Below are 20,537 nucleotides of genomic sequence, written 5' to 3'. Positions count from 1 at the left end.
AGGTTTGCCAATTTAAGAAAAAAACACATCAATGGAAACAAAAAATTCTAAAAATTTTTCCCTACTTTCCATAGGAAGTTGAAAGTGACTACTGTATTTACAACTCTGGGTGGGGCCTCTTTTCCTACACACTCATAAAAATATGTTAATTTTACCAAGTTATGCACGTTTTTTCCTAATAATTTATTTTATTTTTTCTAAAATTATAATTACAGCTCACACAATATCATAAAAGATAAGAACTAAAATCAGTGACAAATTCTGAATATATACCATATATTTTCGTGCATAAGAAGACCTTTAGATAAGACGAGGTAAAAAATTATAACAACTTTTCATGAATTTATCTCATATCTGCAGTATAAGACGACTGCTAAATTACAAAACCATCTGTGTTTAGGCTAGCTTTTGCAACAACAGGTATCTCATGGAATATTAGTTATGTAAAGATGATGTTATTACAAATGCTATTTTACTGACTGTATCCTTAGAAATTCAAAATACCGTATATACTCGCATATCATGTGACTTTTGTAGACCTAATTTTGAAGCTGATCTCAAGGGGGTCGCATCATACATGAAATATAAAATTAGCGTATGTAATATTCACATACAGCATTAGTATCGTATTATAAAATACAAACATAATGAATATGCATCTTTTCCATGGATCTTTTAACAAGTTATGCTTTACTTCACTGTATCCCGTAATATTGTACGTATTCGCATATTACTAATTGTATTATAAAATACAAACATAGAGATCATGCGCCATTTGCAATGTTTAGGCTTTCGTGACTGTGGACAACCATACCTTCCGGGAGTTTTTGTTTCGGCATCAATTCAATTTCCGTTTAAAGATCACCATGGGGGCAGGTTTCGTCCCATTTGCCATACACGCTAAAACAACAATAAAATGTGTTCTTTCATGCCTAGTAGTTCTTATTAAAATACTTTTCTCTCCAGTTTTATTTACGGTCGAGTTTGATGGCATATTGAAGTTTAGGAGTTTCATGCATGTTGCTGATGCATGATAATTTATAGTCATTAACACTTGAACATTTTTGTTTTCTCAGTTTCAGCTACAACTTGCAGCTTAAATTTAGCAGTATATTTCCTTGGGGTCTTTTCTCCATAGTGAAGAAGGGTATAATGTAAAATATATATCAGTCCTGTTCTACTTAACGTCATTTGTAACATAACTACAGTAATTGTTTACTGTCGTATGATGGTTGAAATGCAAGAAAAACAGCTGTCGTTATCCGATTCGGTTGTTCATAGCCACGGCCTAGATCATGTTCATAGCAAAATAGTTGTTTCTTGTTTGGTTGTTTATGGCTGTGCTCGTTTACTCAACGAGTATAACGTAACTAACGATACTTTTATCATTCATTTTACTTTTTTAACTTATTTAACTAGAAGATGGGATAAAGAGATGGAGTAAAAGAGGTTGGTCCATAGTAATCTGGTCTCTCAAAAAAGGAAGGCCCAGGTAGGTCTGCCAGGGAAGGTACCAGTACATAAGAGGTCTGAAGAACCCCAGGTAGCGATTGCACATGTGCGCTTGGCAACGACAGCAACGGTACCACTAGCGAGAGACCAGGGGTGGTCCTGAAGGCCCAGGTAGGAGGCCTACCAGAGCTACTACCGGTACACTAGGGGTCCGAAGAACCCCAGGTAGCAGTTGCACCTGCGCGCCCACAACGGGAACAGAGGTACCACATACTGCTAGCAAGAGACCAGGCCTGGTAACAGTAGACCAGGTAGGTGGGGTGCCAGGGCCAGTACTGGTGGGGTGCCAGGGCCAGGGCCAGTACTGGTGGTCTGGGTAGGTGGGCTACCGATACACCGGGTTCCAGAGTTGGTAGCAGTTGCACCCATGCCACGAGCAAGAGGCAACCTTCCTCTTCCTCTGTTTGCTAGCTCTGGGAAAAGAAGGGGGAGGAGGTGACAGCACACGACGATGAAGATGAAAACGAAGGCAACAATGACAACTTCCTACTCCTCTTCCTGACTTTCCCAAGCATGCCTTTGTCAACAATGTGAAGAGAACATCACTCAGAGATGATGTAAATGGCAGTGGCTGGGAACTCAATCCCGATATTGCATGAGGAGTTACCAAGGGAGTAAGGGCAGGCCCACAGCTAGCAGAGCAGACAACATGGCCAGTAAGTCATTCCAGGCAAATGAGCAGACAAGCCCTAGAGCCTAAGAGTGACAATTAGGTTCAAAGACACTACTCCTCTTCCTGACAGCCCTAGAGAGTTACATAACTCTCTAAGGCTCTTGGCCTCTACAACACCTGAAAAAGAAGTCGGGTTAGATTGTTACTACATTTGTGCCTCAGCGCGACATACGATAATAAATAGGATCAACCTCAAAAAAGTGAAGACCGAATACACATGACAGTGCCTATCCCAGCAGTTTCCTCTTCAAAAGTACTAAAGTGATTGAGTGGTTTGCATATAATTATACCACAAACAACAATTACAGTTTGTATATAATTATACCACAAAACAATAATCACACAAAAATATATCAACAAAAACAAAAACAAAAGAAAGCAAACGGCAGTTGGGCAGAGAAGTGCATAGACACCTTCACATGACAGCAGCTGTACGCAAAGTGGAGTGCAGACCAACGAGTAGGCAGGGCTTCCCCCCTACCACCGGTAGTTAAAGACTTTGTCTTTAACTACCAGCTGGTTTCCACAAGCTGAAGGTTTGTATTAGTGTAGGAACAAAAGGTATTGTACCTCTTTTAAAAATCCAGCCACTCATACTAAAGTAATTAACAACAACTCTCAGACAGAAAATCCAAGTCACCTTTATTTCTTTAAACAACAACCAAAAACAATATACCTAAAACCTTGAAGAAGGCCAAGCTCATCTATTGATCTCACCTGTCTCTGTAATAATAATCAGTAGTCCAATTGCTTTTTACTAACTGATACAACTCAAGCAAAGTACTTGTGATATTAACATTGACTGTGTCATCTGTTTGTACAGAGAGCCTTAAGCGTTCACCACTAAGGTCACGTGAAGGACTCTTGTCCCATTCAGCTCGGCACCTGAAAAAAGAATTAAATTCATTTAATCTGCATGAAGTTCACAGAATTCTATAAAAAAATTTCTGAATGCAAATTCTTGAAAGGTAAACACCACTTTTGGAGCTTGCTGAGTTTCTTCTTAGTCTCTGTCATTTTCCTATTTATCTTTTTTGTTTGCATTCATCCCTAATCTTCTTGGGCCCCATGTTGACTTACTTATCAGCCCTAGAATCACCAAAGAAAAAAACACAGAAACATGAGAAAGTTTAGCCAAGTTGTACGCTGAGCAACAGCTATAGGTAAACTCACCACTTTCCCTCTGTTTCAGTCGGGAAACACACACATGACTCATCCCCCCCATAACTATTCTAGCCAGTCACATTTGTTAAGCCGAGCAACAGGCAAAACAGTCAACCAAAGAGGTAATTTATACTCATTGTTCACATAACAAATTGTTTGACTTGAGAGCTGTTCAAATATCAATACTACAATAAAATAATAAAAAATTTTAGACAAAATGCAATGAGCATAGCAAAAAAAAATTAAGCATTCAGAACATACAAATTCTTCAAGTTCCTACAAAAAAATACTGCTACAGCACAGTATACCATTAACAAAAATACAGTGGATAAATTAAATTATGAATGTAGACTCTGCAAATAAGCTATCAATGATTGGTTAAGCTTACCAACAATAACGGAATTAAAAACCTACTTTAAAGCACTGTGTAAGTATGCAAGAAAGCACTGTATAAGTACGCAAAAATATTCTAAATCAAGAGGTTCTCAGAACTGATCTCAAATTCCTGGGTATCACTATGACCCACTGAAATCAAATCAGTTATACATGTACTGAGGCTTAAGCAACTAAAGCTAAGTAAGCTGCCTACAAAAGGTACAAAGCTATTTTGTTTACTACTTTGCCATCATCACAGCGGAAACAGAGAGAGAGTGCCCAGATAGCCCCATAACATAAAAATGAAATGTGATATGCAAAACCAAACCTAATTACAGAAATATATTTACAGTATAAAGAAAGAATGACATACAATACAAATAAGTATCACAGTCCAACCTCTTAAATCCGGCATTTCATGGTCCGGGAACTCTCATTAACCGGAACGATTTTGAATCAGCTGCCATTATTTCTTGAGTGGCTATGTGGGTGGCACTAAACATTTCAGGTTTTGTATTCTTTCGGATTTTGCAACCGAAGCTTGCTCCGCAAATATACACGCACAGTTTATTTCTAACAAAAACATTCTGTGAAACTCAAGAATATACAGCATACAAAACAACCGTTACTTGCGTTTATACTCGTGTATCATCCGAACTCCTGTATCACGCAATCATTAAAATTTCGTTCAAAAACATGATTTCAACATATACATCATGTTAATGCAATATGTACTTTCAGTATATTACACTAGGCTAGGTTTTCTATGCCTGCCTCTGTTTCAGTAGATACCACTGGTAATGCAGAAGCTATTACTGTATATCTGAGTTAGCTTCTAACTAATAAACAGGCCTAGAAGCAAAAGTTCATTAGCTTAAATGTGAGTCTTCACACATTAAAAAAACAAAAGCAGCAGATTTTTAGGTTGTTGGTGAAAAAGAAAGACAGTAAAGTCTGAGGTGCCAGAAAACATTGAAAGGTGCCAAGAGATCATAACTTGATGGGATGCTTTTAAAGTGATTTAAGCTCCGACGAACCAAAGGTGTAAGCATTTCCAGGTAGATACTTACGGAGCAGGCCAAGAATTTTCAAAGGAACTAAACCTAATGGGTAACAGTGATTATTCATATGCCTTGTTCTATTTTTGATAACATAGCAATGTATATGTGGATGAGCTGGCAAGACTTTGTTTACATAGGGTTTTTTTTAGGGGAGATTTCTATCATCCAGGAGTTCTGTGGTCTGGCAATAGCCTGGTCCCAAGGGAGCCGGTTTAAAGAGGTCGCACTGTAGTATTAATTTATGAAAATCCCAACCATCACAGAAAAGTATACTGTAATAGGAATCTTGTTTATCAAAGTAAATATACTTACACCCAAGGCTCTAAAAAAGGCTCCCAACCAGACAAGGCACGATTGTAGTAGTCAACTGAGAGTGTGCACCCAGAAGACCCTTTTCCTTGATAATCCTGCAAAAATAAAAACAGCCAAAGGTTAATGAAAATGTTTATAAAATTTTACATACAAAATTGTTCCAAAAGATGGCAGAGAATACAAATTGTACATACCATTCATAAATTTACCACCAATAATAGGTACATAAATCTTTCTGGAACACAAAGCTCCATTATTTTTGTAAATGAGACCAATTTTGCACCACCTTGAATGTTAACACCTTGTACAGTAAAGCCACTGTTTTAGCCTATTCTTGCTGTTAGCGCCGTAACCTGATGCAATATCAAGTTCCAGTGCTGTAAAACGTCACTAATGGCACTGAAAAGGCGCTGTAAGATCGAATCTACCTTAAGTCGCTGTCGCCATAAGTCGGTGACGCACTGTACTCCAACTCCCTCTTTTCACTGCCATAAGTGTTAATTCCAAAAGTATCTAGTGCTTGGCTTAACAGCCTAAACCTCATAAAATCAATCTTTAGTGAATTTTATGCTGTATATTGTATAGTATTTTCATCTAAAAATTCCAATAATGACAGTCAATCAAACACTGGCAAAGATTACTTGATATAAAAGCGGGTAACAGGCAACACAGTCAAGATGCATGTATATTATTTTGTAATAATAAAGCAGTTTGAAATAAAAAGAATTTTTTTTATAGAATTAAACTGCATGCACACTGAGATTTCTGACAGCTGATGAATATAAAATGAGACATGTACGAGACTTTGTTGATGTAGGTTATTACTGTTCTTTACACTAGTAAACTGTACTTTTGATACTGTGGAGTACTGCTACATATTCCTTTCAATTTAGATTATGTTACTGTAATTATTTTTAAAAATGCAAAACAATCATATGTTAATGTCACATAGCACATACTGAAATTTAGGCACCCTAGGATACAAATGACTGTTCATGTAGCTACAGTTATGATGAACATTAAATATACTGTAAACTTGATATATTTTACATATACAGTGTTGTATAAGCAGGCACATCACATGAGACTGCATGAAATGTAGACATACAGTGTTGGAGCATAACAATTTAAATAGCTGATGAATGCAAACAATGATGACTTGTTGATGTGGATTTTGTTAACATTTTCATTGCAAAACTGGAATTTACATTTTTTACCACAATATAATGTAATATATATTGCATTACATTACTTTAACTGTTGATATATAAAGCCTTTGCTAGGTATAGGTTATGTAGCTAAAGTACTGATGCAGCTTTCAGTATATATTTTGTTTAAGAAATCTTTTCCTTAAAATGTTCTTATTTGGCTGCTTATTGTACGTACATCATAAAATGTGATGTCCTGTTCCCAGACTTTAGTCTGATACTTTTACCAGAATGAATTCATTCTCTATTTTATTTAATCATGTGTGTGTATTTTTTCTTTTCAATTTTATCTCCTTGCTTCACATGTGCATTAATAAAGTGTGGTGAAAACTCCTGGTGAAGTGTTTTCACTGTCAGCTGAGTGTCGTTTCACTGCTTTTTATTGTCATCACAGTATCTAGCAAAAGAGAATTATTGTAAGTACATTTCATGGTTGATTTGAGCAGGAGACTGCTTTTGTATATATATATACAGCTAGTAGTTTTTCTTGTTGTTCTTGTATATATGCTTGATACCAATCAATATTTTTTTTTAGTCTAGTGTAAACTTCTTGGATCACAGACATATACAAAAGGATGGGAAACGGTTGTATATTAAAAGATGCATAGCCATACAGGAAACAAGTATTTTAACTGATAGACTAAACACATGTAAAGAGAAAATTCTTTGCTGAATGGGAACTCAAGAACTGTGAAGTGAATGTGCAGTTCTGTCAGTCAGCAGATGATTTTGTTCTTAATTATGAATGAAATGGCTACAATCTGTAAAGATAAAAAAATGTGGGTTAAAATACTGTTTGTTGTAAAACAAATGTTAGTGATGATGAAGCTACATATATGAACTATTACTTACTTGCTTCAAGCCTAAATGGGAAAGAGAAACTTCCAACAAAGGCACATCACAATCTCCACAATCATCAATAACACAGATGTTGACGCTGCCAGTTTTTATTTCAATTGCATGGAAATTGATGGCACCTGCTGCCCCTTGATCCTGCAACTTTACAGTAGGGGCTGGAACTGGTTGAGCATTGTGAGTAAGCCATAGAGCTGCATCATCAAGTCTTCCTCCACATTCATCTAGAGCACGAGTACAATCGGTAGGATGAAATCCGAGGGCAGATAACTTTTCCACTTGGGCTGTTTGACAAAATTAATATCATTATTTACTACTTTACAAGGCAAAAAGCGACAGAGAGAGAGAGAGAGAGAGAGAGAGAGAGAGAGAGAGAGAGAGAGAGAGAGAGAGAGAGAGAGAGAGAGAGAGAGAGAGAGAGAGAGATTTTCATGAAATGTAGTACAATAATCCTAATAAAAATGAGCCATTAGTGTAAGCCATATACTGTAACAGATTAACAGCTTACACACTGAGAGGAAGCAGAAATGCACTTGTATTCTACCTATACCAGCCATAACAACAATCTAAAAGCTGAGTACTTGGATGGCCAGAAAGATAAAAGCAAAAGAAATGGATGAAAAGCACAACACAGAGAGTAATTCATTCAGGGACAAAGGATTGCAAATGACCTTCGTTCTGTTTAAGCTACAGCTGGAGATAGTAAGTAGTAAGTTCCCATGCAGAGGTATATTTTTTTACACTTAGAGTATTACAGTACCTTCCTTTACACATAAAGTACTATCTACTTTTATGCAACACCTACAGTGTGATAGTCCCTACAAAGAAAATTTGCATCCATCTACAATTCTACAACCAGACTGCTTTCCACTGTAATGATCAGTGGAACACTAAATAAATTATATCTTGAAACACTTGTCATGAAGCTGTTTGTGAAGATTACTCCAAATCAAACTGTGCAACTGAAGTTTCATGGTGAAAAAGACCATGGTCTAATCGTAATTTCCCATGATATAAAATACAGTGGACCCCCGACTATTCACTGTTCAGCATTCGCAGATTCAGTTATTCACGGATTTTTTGTCAAGAAATATTCACTGATTACTGTATTGTCATGTTATTTTCATGACTAAATACATTTTTTATGAGAAAAAAAGATTTACTAATTTTCAAATATTAATATTAATGTAAACACAACAAAATAACAATAAAATATATATTTTTTCAATGCATATTAAATATTTAGGTATTGCACAGTACCTGTGAATTCCTAGTGTTTCTACTATGGACTGTAAAAAGAAATCAGGAGTGCTTCAATACTGTATGAGAGAATATGGCTGTGCCTGAATTTGGGGGTAACTTTATTAGTTTTCACACTTAGCTGTAAGCCATATATTTTTAAGGATAATATTGTAAGATGACTGAAAAGATAATAAAGTGTTTTAGGATGATAGTTTAAGGTACATTTGGTGCTTTAACTATTAATCTAGGTAGTGAACTTTTAAAATAGGCAGTTATAAGCATTTTTAGATGGGGTCTTTGGTGTTTCAACTACTAAATACACAGTTATAAGCATTTTTAGAGGAGGTTCCAATATATCGCGGATTTTCGGTATTCGCAGGTAGCTGAGGTACCTAACCTTCACGAATAAGAGGGGGTCGACTGTATTCCTCATTTTAACGGTGTAAACAAACCTTTGAAGTTTCACCAAAAACAAATGCTGCTACAGTACTACAGTAAAGTATGTATCATTTCTCCATTAGAAGAGGGAGAAAAGTCTGAACTGACGGTGTGACTTTGGAAACAGTCTCACAAACTTGAGATTTTAAAATATATACCAATAAATAAACCAATTACTTTCAACTTACCTTGAAAATTAGCTGGCTGTGATTTCTCAGTGGGAGATGGTTTCTTACTACTTTCCCTTTGTTTGGGAACTGACTCAAATATTTGTTGGAACATTTTCATATCATGGTAACTTAGGCGGATGTTTAGCTGATGCAAAACCACCTGCCACAATGTAAATATTTTTATTAGTTGAAAAGATCTCATAATATTCCATAATTAACAAAAATTTCAATGTAAATCTTCCTACCACAACGCAATATACTTATTAGTTGAAAAGATCTCATAATATTCCATAATTAACAAATATGTAAATCTTCCTACCACAATACAAATAAACAGTACTTATTAGGTGAAAAGATCTTACAATATTCCATAATTAACAAATATTTCAATGTAAATTTTTCTACCACAATGCAATATACTATACTTATTAGTTGAAAAGATCTCATAATATTCCATCATAATTAACCTATACTTCTATGTAAATCTTCCTACCACAATTAAACATTACAATTTCTAAAAGAAATATAATGTACTAAGCAAAATATTTACAATTAAATGAACAGTTAAAAATAAAAGAAATAACAAAATATAATACTGTAAAAATCAATTCAACATCATAAAATATGTGCTCTGAAATTTAGTTGCATACAGTTACTCTTCATATTTCAAGATGAGAGTGAATTATGAGACAAAAAATGCCAGTAACGTAGCTTGGACATGACAAAAAGGATATGGTGCTGTATATAATTTAAAAAAAACTGACTAACCCAATGAGATCTTTTATTTCAAAGATCAATGGTTTAATTAAGCAATTAAGAAATACAGTAATTTATATTACTATACAACGAAAATAATGGTTTTCTCATATCTAAAAAACCTTAAAGTATTGCACATCTTGTGTCTACAATTTAAGGTAAGTATTCTGACACTGAAGCCTCTAGCAAGTAAGTATTAATGTTGAAACACTTGCTTAAAAAACTTTGGTAAAGTATACAATTAAAAAAAATAAAAGAATACTGTAATGGAACTCCCATTACCTCAACTGTGTGCTGAACTGGCATAGAAACATTGGAGATGTCAACAGGCTGATTCTGACCCATTTTGTCATTCACTTCTAAATTAATAGTGACAGGATCAATTATTGAAAGCGCAGTATCATCTTCCAAGCCCAGGATACACGAGTAGAGCTCACACTGATTTAGGTTACATGACAGAGGGCGTTCTTGATGTTGTGGTCTGTAGCTAATAACAGCAGTACTCTGAGGAGATTATGAATGATTAAATGGGTACACAGTATGCATAACTACAAGAACAGTACATTCAGGCTCATATAACTTACTTCCAATTACATATAAGGTTATCTTCTAGTAATCCATTGCTTCCTACACTATCAATAACAAGAATAAGTACAAAAAGATGTAAAAAAAACACTATGCTTCCTAACTATCAGTAACAAGAATGAGCACAAAAAGATGTAAAAAAACAAGTCTCGAGTAAAATAGTTAATCTACTCTTCTATCCATATTCCTACCAAATATTCAATCCTACAAATCTTTTTCTCTCCCCAACTTCTTACCTAAATTATATGTTGCTGTAAAACTACAAAGCTATCACCACTGATCCTTGTAGCACCAGAATGTGACTCTATTATTAGAGAACTATAATGCCTCTATGTCAGTTTATACCTGTCTATATCTATTCTCTCATCTAATTCTTCATCATTTATTGAAAATGTTAGTCCAACTCTTTTCACCATTTTGAGTGCTAAGTTGATCTGTCCTAGAAAAGATGATATAAACTCTGTGGTCTGGCTAAACTTATTGATGACAGCAGCTGAATGTTCCAGTTAGTTGAAATTTTTTTTTATGGTTTTATTATGTAAATAGTGTTTTTTATAGGACTAACGATTTACATTTAATAATATAGTCTCACAGATATCCAGTGCCATCGTCTCTTTGCTTATTTATTGTAGGGGTCAAAGTCCTGTGTTTTAAGGGGCAGCCAACCACCCCTACAGACAGAAGAGTGAAAGTATAACACCCCATACTGATAGGAGAGTGAGAGTGTACTTTTAAGGTGTATCATTCTCATTGGGTACAGGTAGAAAATTAAACTATTCACTAGGGAGTGCGTAACGCCAGGAAAACCAAACATCCCAGATTTTAATCCCTTTTTTTATCTACCTCCTACTGTGTGAGCTTTTGTACTGGTTCTTAAATGTTCTTTACAGATACCAGCTGATGCCCCTGTTTTGAAGGAGACGGCATCTGACCTCAGGCCAATCTGACAGTGATATAGGGATGTGAGGCAGGCCACTCACTCTCAGTCTTACTCAGTCCACCTTTTAGTCAATCAGAGAAGTCTTGCTGTAATTCCTTAGCAGTGTCATGTACACAGCACTCTTTCTGTGAACTGGAAACCACTGGCCACAAGCGGCCTCGGCCACAAGCAGCTACGTGAGGTCTGAAAAAGACATTGCAGCTCATCCAACCATTATAGCAAAGTGCACATTGCAAGGCAACCCACGGTACGTCTATTGCCATTCGAATTTACCAGTTTTCTATACCTTATCCAGAATCTCTCATTTCATTTCAAAACTTCTCTCCCCAGTAAAGACTCTTTGATATCCCATTACCCAGTGTTCAAGTGCTTCCCTGTGTGAATTAATTTTGTGAATTAATCGTCCCTTGCTCATAGTGAACCCTTAAGTTATTCTTCCCATGTGCTTATAATTGTTCTTGAGAAAACCCACATTTCATCGAAGCTTTATCTGGGATTATCCTATTTCTAGATACATGTTATATCCTCCACCCTTGTTCCCCAGACATCCATCTTGCCTGGAGAATTCTGCCTTACTGCAGCAGAATTATCAACATTGCAGTATTGCAAGAATTATGTAAATTTAGTGAATTCCTAAGGAACCAAAACTGTATTCCACAAGCTGCTGGCTCTCTGTTATGCTGTAAATTTTATCATTAATTTCCTTGTTGCAAGTAGAATCAGTAATTTGTAGTGCTGTTAAATTCTATCATTGATTTTCTTTATTGAGAGTTGAATCAGTATTCTATTATTGAAAATACTATAATGTGTGCAATAAAGTAGAATCTGGTATTGATCAGAACTTTCAATTGACAACCTACCATTATTCTTATATGCGATTTTATCTCTTCATGTGTTTTATGGGGTTTTACGGCTGTCCACAGTGGGTGTTGTTCAAGGCTTATCCTAATTAATAATTCAATAAATTAACCAAAACGGCCAAACATAAAAATACATAAAATTCATAAAAACTGAAAAAATAGCTCTAATGGTTGGTAATGCTGGTAATGCTTTTTCCCTATTCATACAGTCATGTGATCAGTCACTGGTTTGGACTGTTTGCGAGCTTTCACTATGTGTGATGCTTTACTCCAAACACATGGCTTGTGTTGCAGATCCTGCAGCATTGCAGGTTCCGCTATTCCTGTACTTTGTGTGCTGCGTATGGCCCCACCTTCCTAAGAGGGTGAGGAAGGTGTTGACCCAGTAGAAGCAGCTTGAAATCATCAGGAGAATCAAGACTTCCCAGGACAAACTGAAGAAGTATACAATGGACTTGGGGAAGAAGACATCAAGAGTCAGGTCCACAAGGTCATGGCAGAAGGCCATCATGAGGACATTGAACAGTCAACCTTCATCTGGCTGTCCCAGCAAAGGTTGCAGGTATGAATGCACATGGTGCTGAGTTGAAGGCTTTGGCTACGAAGTTCACAGGCTTGCAAAAGGTTGTGGATTTTGATGTGTCTGAAGGGTGACTATTTCAGTTCAAGATTCGACTTGGGATTTCTAACAAGATGACTTGAAGTGAAGCTTTGGATGCTTCCAAGATGGGAACAGAGGAATTTTGCCAGATGTTGAAAGACCTGACGAAAAAAGGAGGCCTACTTTAGGGCAAATATACAATGCTGACAAAGCTAGTCTTTTCTATAACTCCTTATCCACTAACACCCTGGCTGATGAAAAGGAAAAGAATTTACCCTGTCAAAAGCTTTCCAAGCAACACATCCCCTTTGCTACGTGCAAATGCTACTGGTAGCCATTGTTGGACATGCCGAGCAACCATGTGCCCCGTGTGGGTTGATGGATAGGCTCCCAGTAATTTGGCACTGTTCACTGAAGGTACATCTTTGGAAGACAAATAACAAACATATACATTTTTTGCTGTCAGACGTTTAAAGACAAATGGATTAACATTCCCTTGAGATATTAAAGAGGTCTCTCTCTCTCTCTCTCTCTCTCTCTCTCTCTCTCTCTCTCTCTCTCTCTCTCTCTCTCTCTCTCTCTCTCTCTCTCTCTCTTTTGCTTGTGCTGGCTGAATATAAATGTGTATATATTTTTAAGGGTACTAATGTTTACAATGACTCTGAAACGATATTAATAATATAATTTCAAAGATTAATACAGTAATAAGGTAATAATTTAAGGTATAATTTATGCTGGATGATACTTCAAGTATAAATTTGGAATTTGAACTTTCAAGATAGACATTTATAAGGATTTTTAGGGGTGGGGGTGTTAACTATTCGCAGATTTCAACTAATCATGGGGGGGTTTGGTACGCATCCCCGCGAATATGGGGGTCCACTGTATATTTTGCTCCAGCCTGTAGGGGTTAATGTTTAACAAGTTTAGGCAAAATAGGACCAAGAAATGTATACCCATGCTACTGTATTTTCAAATGTGCTGTATGTAGCACATCTACTGTATTGTGTGTTCCATACAAGAGGAAAAAAAAAGGAATTCACCTTTTTTTCGTGTAATATGTATTTGAAAGTGTTATACTGTACTGTAATGTTTATTGGGTTCAGGCAAAATGAAAAAGATAGTGATACTTCTGTTTATTCAGTGGTGTACTGAGTACACCTACAGTATTGTGTTACACAAGAGAAAAAAAAAGGAGTTTGCTTTTTTGATGTAAAATATATTTTAGTGTGTTATATTGTAATGTTTATTGGGTTTAAGTAAAATATGAAAAAGAAAGTGCACCATGTTTATTCAGTAATGTACCTACCGTATTGTGTGTTGGGCATGAAAGAAATAAAGGAGTTCCTTTTTTTAGGCGTATTTATACAGTATATTTTGTTACAAACATGGGAAAATAAGTTAGCGAATTGCTTTTTGCATTCAGTTTTTAGTTTAAAGTGTGATGCTTGTTGTTTATAGTCATATAAAGTGTTTACAATTTTGTGATACTGAACATGCTAGGAGAGCATGGGTACAGAGTTGCCATTTTAAGCATGGTTTTATTTGACCTTACCTGAATTTTGATCTTCTCCAACAGGGCCTTGGCTCTTTTAATCCAGATAATTGAAGAATTATTGTATATACAGGCAGTCCCGGGTTTACGGCGGCGGTTCCGTTTTTACGCCGCGTCGTAAACCGAAAAATTGTCGAAAATCAAAAAAATCCTAAGAAAACCTTACTTTTAATACTTGGGTGTATTGAAAATGATGTAAACTGCATTTTTATTGAGTTTTTCATCAAAAAACCTCAAAATTTTTATTATTCTGCCATTTTGGAGCCATATTTCTTCCATCGGATCGGTGTAAGACGCATCGTAACCCCGGAACATGCGTTGTAAACTGGGAAATAATTTCTGATGAATATATTTGAAAAGCGTCGTAACCTCGGAACGCCGTAAGCCGGACCTGTCGTAAACCAGGGACTGCCTGTATATTAAAAAAAGCTGGAGAATTTAATGTATCACTTACCTTTAGAATTACAGCACTTGTATCCCAAATAGCAGTGTTTTCAACTACCACAAGTTCCGAGTCTGTAATATTAAGCTTCAACTCAAAGGGTATCTTGTTTGGTTCTTGAATGAGATCATGCTTTGTCATCACACCAGTAGATTCTACCATTGGATTCAACCTTGGAGTGTTGGCACGAACCAGCCTCTCTCTAGTGAATCCTAAGGGTGATTGTGACCTAGGAGACTGGGTAACTGGAGACTGATGCTGAGGTGATTTCAAAATGGGTGTATGAACTGGACTGAACATAAATGGACTAGCACACAATCCTTCCTGAACTGGTGTTCCTGAACCACTTAACTCAGCCTCTTTGCCTGAAAAGTACCAAAACATATGAAAATAAAATTACACCATATCCAATAAAAAAAAATGTTAGCACCAAAATTAAAAAGTACACTTGCTGGTATATTCAAGTAAAACATAAATATAAAATATTATATTAATATGTTCTGGAATGCAAGAATATTTCTTTTAAAAACTGGACTGTCACATATGCAAAGCTTTGATTTTATGAATCATACTGGTATGCATGTAGTGCATGACCTTCACCTTATTAATCCAGAATGTTCATCTCAAAGCTACCACAGAAACTGGGATTGAAACATAAAGGAGGAGGACTTTGTCCAAATGAAAACAGACTTGCCAGATAATGTAACACATGATGAATTTCTTGTGTAAAGTTTACATGGTGATTTTCTTGTACAATGTTTATAGTGACATAAATTATGTATCAAGTAAAACAGATATTACATTAGTGTTAAATACTTTAGCAAGACTACTGTGTTTGTAGTATTACCCTTCATATAGGTAATTTAAAAAAGAGAACCAAGCCAAAACTACAACTATATGATAACAAGAAATACAAAAAATAATGCACGATAATATTTTACAGCAACTAGGTTAAATTTCTACAGAAAACAAAAATGAATGCTTACTAAGAAGTCCAAAAAGAAATAGATAATGTACCTATTATAATACAATTTGGCAATATATAGAAGCAGTCTCCTAGAGTAAAAACACTGGTTGAAGGAACAATATACGATCCTATTGTCAGCTATAATAAAACATAGTTTATAAAGTTATTTGAGGAAAGACAAAGATGATACTGGATAATCTTTGAATGATGAACTGAATGTACAAACAAATATACTTTTTCTACAAAGACATATAATAGAGTAGACTGGACACACAAAAGATAAGTGATGTGCCACTCTAAGATGCCTTACATTACATCAGGAATTTACTTATAAAAGATATATTAATCAGACCTCAGTGCTAAAAATCTCACAGGTTGGTCTCCTTCGCCAAGGAAATAAATCATTCTCTTCTAGCGGTATCCAGGGGGTTGATACAGTATTATTAATAATCCTTTCCGTCTAGCAGTATCCAGGGGGTTGATATAGTATTATAAATAATCCTTTCCGTAATGCTCAATTCTTTCTAGCTAATGATTTTGAAAACAAACAATAATGTGGTGTCTAGCTACATTTTTCAAATAGCCAAAAATGTATACATCAGCATTAACTAGGATTTCTCAAAAGGGTGTAACTCTCATTATTAAAATAGGCCATAACTGACCTGCAGGCATTGGGTTATCTGGCCTCTTATATATGAAGTCGAGCACTTCCATCCACCAGTCCAAAATTCCCATGAGACGCATATTGTTTAATAAGATAGTGAACCTAGTTACATCTTTTGTTGACCTGTTGGAAATATTAAAAAAATTTTTCAAAAAATAAAAATAACTGCAACTATAACAAAAACTTACCTTCTCTGAAATTTTTAAAAAAATTTATAGGGCTTATTGGTTTACAAAAAATAACCTAAATTTCAAGAAATGTTGATAAAGCAAATAAGCTACTTTGTAAAGAAAAAAAAAGACATACTTTGAAATATGAAATAAACATTTAAAATCATTAAAGTAAAAATAAATTTATCATGGCAGCCCTGTCATCAAAGCACCTCTGATCATCATAAGTTCACAAATATCATGCTTTACCTTAAATCAATTAATTTAATTACTTTTACGTGTGACACAGCTTAAAGATGTTTTATTCAAATTAAAGAAAATTACAGAAAACATCTGAAGATTAACTATACTTTATAATGTAATGTTGCTTTTACTACCTACAACACAGTCATATTTTTGTCCAAATTAACACAAAATTCTAAAAAAGTTGAAAAATTTCAATTAGCTTTGTGACAAACCTATAACTTACAATTAGCTCCTTTTGCTAGCATAAAATCATCCCAGATGATCCTTAAACAAAAGAGAAAGGAATTCAGCTGGTAGTGCTGAGAATGGATGGATGAATCACAAGGTCTAAAGAATATTGCAATGTTATTCTTTGCCTGATCACCTATTCACTGTCTTCTTCCTGTCCCCATTAAGTTTTCCATATATTCTACAAATTAACTACTTTCTTTTAATTTTCACTCTTTTTTTGTGTGTTATACTTATGTAATGAGTGTTTCATGAATTTCCTTTGATTCCTCATAGTAAAGTTAGATAATAACAACCACAGCCAAACTGTGATCATAGACAGTTACATACTTGTGCCAAGATTACCTTCGTGTTTTTTAAAAGAGCGATTAATTCCATTATGCTTCAAGTTTAGAGTTGGGTTTGCTTCTTTGTATTCCTTGTCAATGTGGTAAGTTTAGTTCTTTCTGATATCAGTAAGTGCTTCTTAGTTAATTAATGGGGAGAGTGAGACCATCTCTGCTCTAGCCTAGTGACAATAATACTGCGCCCCCATGGGGAGGACTTCCATTGCATGTGTTGCTGTGGAAGTTGACCCCTGACCATGCAAGTCCCTCTGAGCTCCACCTCTTCCCTTACCTTTAATAAGTTGATTTTCCTTTTCCCTTGTAGGAGTGTCTTTGTACACTTCAAAAGGGGTGCTGCTGCTATTTTCCTCTCTTTTGTTGCTGGAGGGATGCTTTAGTAGTGGCTGGAGGCTTGTATGGCTCTGATTTATACAATGCTTTCTTAGGCTTTGGGAGAGGAAACTCTAAAGAGTATTGTTTCTCAGATTCCCCTTTTCCAATTCTGTTGTTGAGCTCGTTCAGTGAGTTGTGCAAAAACAGACTCTTGAAAACAGGTCCCAACAGAAGGGTTAGAATTCCAACTGGACTCAACAAAACAGCCAGTTCGGACTACAAAGCTTCAGGTCAAAACATAACGGGGTCTCCAATATTCTCACCTGATGTTACTGATAATCCTTGGCGAGATGCTTCAATGTGTATTTTCCCTCCTAATGGTAAGTATAAAACTTTTTTTTTTTTTTTGCCAGACTCAACAACACATCCAGTAAAGGAATGTAATGAAATCCAATAACCTGATGTCTATCAAGTTGAGGTGCCACTGTACGGGATATAGTTTTCTTCTTCCTTCAGACACTTTATTTAGGAACACTTTGTGACAAAAAAATGGACACCATAAGTAATGGGTTTGTTTTTAAACAAATCATGTACTGAATTTTGTTTTTAAACAAATCACGTATTAAATTATATCCAATGTCACCTATATATATAAAATTATCGCCACTTTCATCTTTATATATAAAATTACAAACACTACCCTACATACGAATGAGTTATATTTCGAACAACCGTTCGTATCTTGAATTGTTCTTCAGTTGGTCTTCACACCTATCTAAGTGCAGTATGATATAAAATCAATACAATACTGTATGTTTTTTCATCCTAAAACACAATACAGTACTGTACATACAATACTGTATTTTATAGAGTACAGTACTTTATTAATTGTAACTAAGCAGAATAGGTGTGCAGAACAAAATTTGAACTTGAAAGTAGCAAAGGGGAGTGCTCCGAACACAATTTTAATTTACAATCATGTTTATTCATATTTCTGAATGTTCATAACCTGAATGTTCGTAAGTATGGTAGTGTCTATATCACCAATCTCAGTATAGTAAACTTTAACAATTTACCTGTAATGGACTTCTGCCTGTAGCTGGCTGTTATTTTTGGCACTTTTACTTGGTGTTGGTTGCAGAATATTGGTAAAAATATTGGAACGCTTATTAACTGGAAAGGCTGGAAAATAATTTTAAAATTAGCTTAAAAATCTTCATAGTGCAATAGGATATATGCTGCCTTTGTACTGTCTGCAATAAGCAATGTAACTGACTGCTAGTAACCAAACAAGTAATTAAATATGACACACTTGCATTTCAAATCAGGATGCTTGCAGATACCTCTACAGGATTAACCGACATTATGATGAGAGAGAATTTTACTAACAATAGGATAAGTTTTGCAAGCATGGTAACCAGTGGATAATCAGTTAAAACATTCAGGATATTAAAATGAAATATGAAATCTTAAAAATCCCAAAATTTTACTACCTTGTAAACAATAGGTTTACAAATGCTTTACCACACAGTGTCAAGAGAATGGGCCAATCTAAACTTAAGTATGAAGACCTATCAACAGTAAGGCATTATGGTAGACTCTCTTTGTGAAATTTTGGTTCATATGCTAAGGAATACAGTATCATGTGACACAACTTTACATGTGTTTCTTAACAAAAACAAACAACTCACAAGCATGTGATATAAATGGAGTTCACAACCTAAAAAAAATGGTGAGTTAAGATAAAAAAGCTTAAACTAAATTCAGCATCTTTTGTTTTGAAAACCAATGAGATTTATTAGGATTTTACCTTACGAGTACGAGGTTATTACAAGGGAGTTTCTACCATCTTAATATCATTCCTCTAGAGCAATAAATGAATATAAAGGGGATTTGTTTTATTGATTTTTTTATTGAAAGGGGGCATTAAAAGAAAAGGTCAGAGTGGATTTTTGGGACAAAATCATAATTCCCATGATAAAATGAACTATTTGGATACTTACCTACTGTTAAACTTAGCTTTATCTTTGCACCTTTGGTGTGATTGGCATTTTACAAAAAAATCAAAATACACTTGGCTAACCCACTCAGACTGTTACTGTATTCATCTGTCTCCCACCAGATAGTATTAGAATATTTACATTCTTGTCATATTTCTTCATGACCACCCACTAAGATGTGGGGAGGCTGGGTGGGTTTCCACTTTAACAGTAGTTAAGTATCCAAATAATTAATTCTATCATGAAAATTATCATTATTTGGAATGGCTCTTACCTACTGTTAAAGTCAGCTGACTACCACGTTGAATGAGGATGGTGGGTTAGTGCAGCCAGAGAAACTGAGTTCAGCCAAGTAAACTAAAAACTTTTTAAAATGGGAAAAGAAGCTTCTCAACATTCCTGCCTGATGTATGATCCTTGCTGGCAAGTGCTGTCGCCAGACGTTGGAACCACAACAGGGTGTACGGTCCTCATAGCAAGGCTTACCAGAGGATCCTTACAGGGGGAAAAAAGACTCTATCTAGTACAGTACTGGCTCACCCTATCCACGCTGTGACGTAACAGTTCTCTCAAAACCACAATCCTACCAAGGAGGCGCTGCATTTCTTGCCAAGAAGCTGGTCACTTTAGCACTGTTTCAACACTGTACCAAAACTGGGAAGAACTTCCTCCTCTATATCTTTTCTCTGAGGCAAAGATAGAGGAGAGAGGAGTTGCCACCAGAACAAAGCCCCTTACAAGAAAGGGTTTGAAGCTCACTAATACACTTTCCTGCAACAACAGCTAAAAGAAGTGTCTTCAAAGTTCTTAAGTGATGCCTTATCAAACGGCTTACCCGAGGCTATATTAACATC

At 35.6% G+C, this 20,537-nt stretch overlaps 1 protein-coding gene across 1 annotated transcript in view; it reads right to left on the bottom strand.

Annotated features, from left to right (window-relative positions):
* The window catches only part of Vps13D (vacuolar protein sorting 13D), a 232,858-nt gene that overhangs the window by 121,796 nt on the left and 90,525 nt on the right, over positions 1-20,537 (bottom strand). The window contains 8 exon segments of the mRNA XM_067121872.1: positions 2,903-3,070; positions 5,098-5,192; positions 7,158-7,444; positions 9,029-9,170; positions 10,049-10,270; positions 14,762-15,114; positions 16,379-16,503; positions 18,760-18,865. Of these exon segments, the coding sequence (XP_066977973.1) occupies positions 2,903-3,070; positions 5,098-5,192; positions 7,158-7,444; positions 9,029-9,170; positions 10,049-10,270; positions 14,762-15,114; positions 16,379-16,503; positions 18,760-18,865 (1,498 nt within the window).

The sequence above is a fragment of the Macrobrachium rosenbergii genome, chromosome 20 (genome assembly GCF_040412425.1).
Source record: "Macrobrachium rosenbergii isolate ZJJX-2024 chromosome 20, ASM4041242v1, whole genome shotgun sequence".
NCBI classification, from domain to species: Eukaryota; Metazoa; Arthropoda; class Malacostraca; order Decapoda; family Palaemonidae; genus Macrobrachium; species Macrobrachium rosenbergii.
Note: the sequence above shows the minus strand (reverse complement) of the source record. Positions and strands in the feature narration are given on the sequence as shown.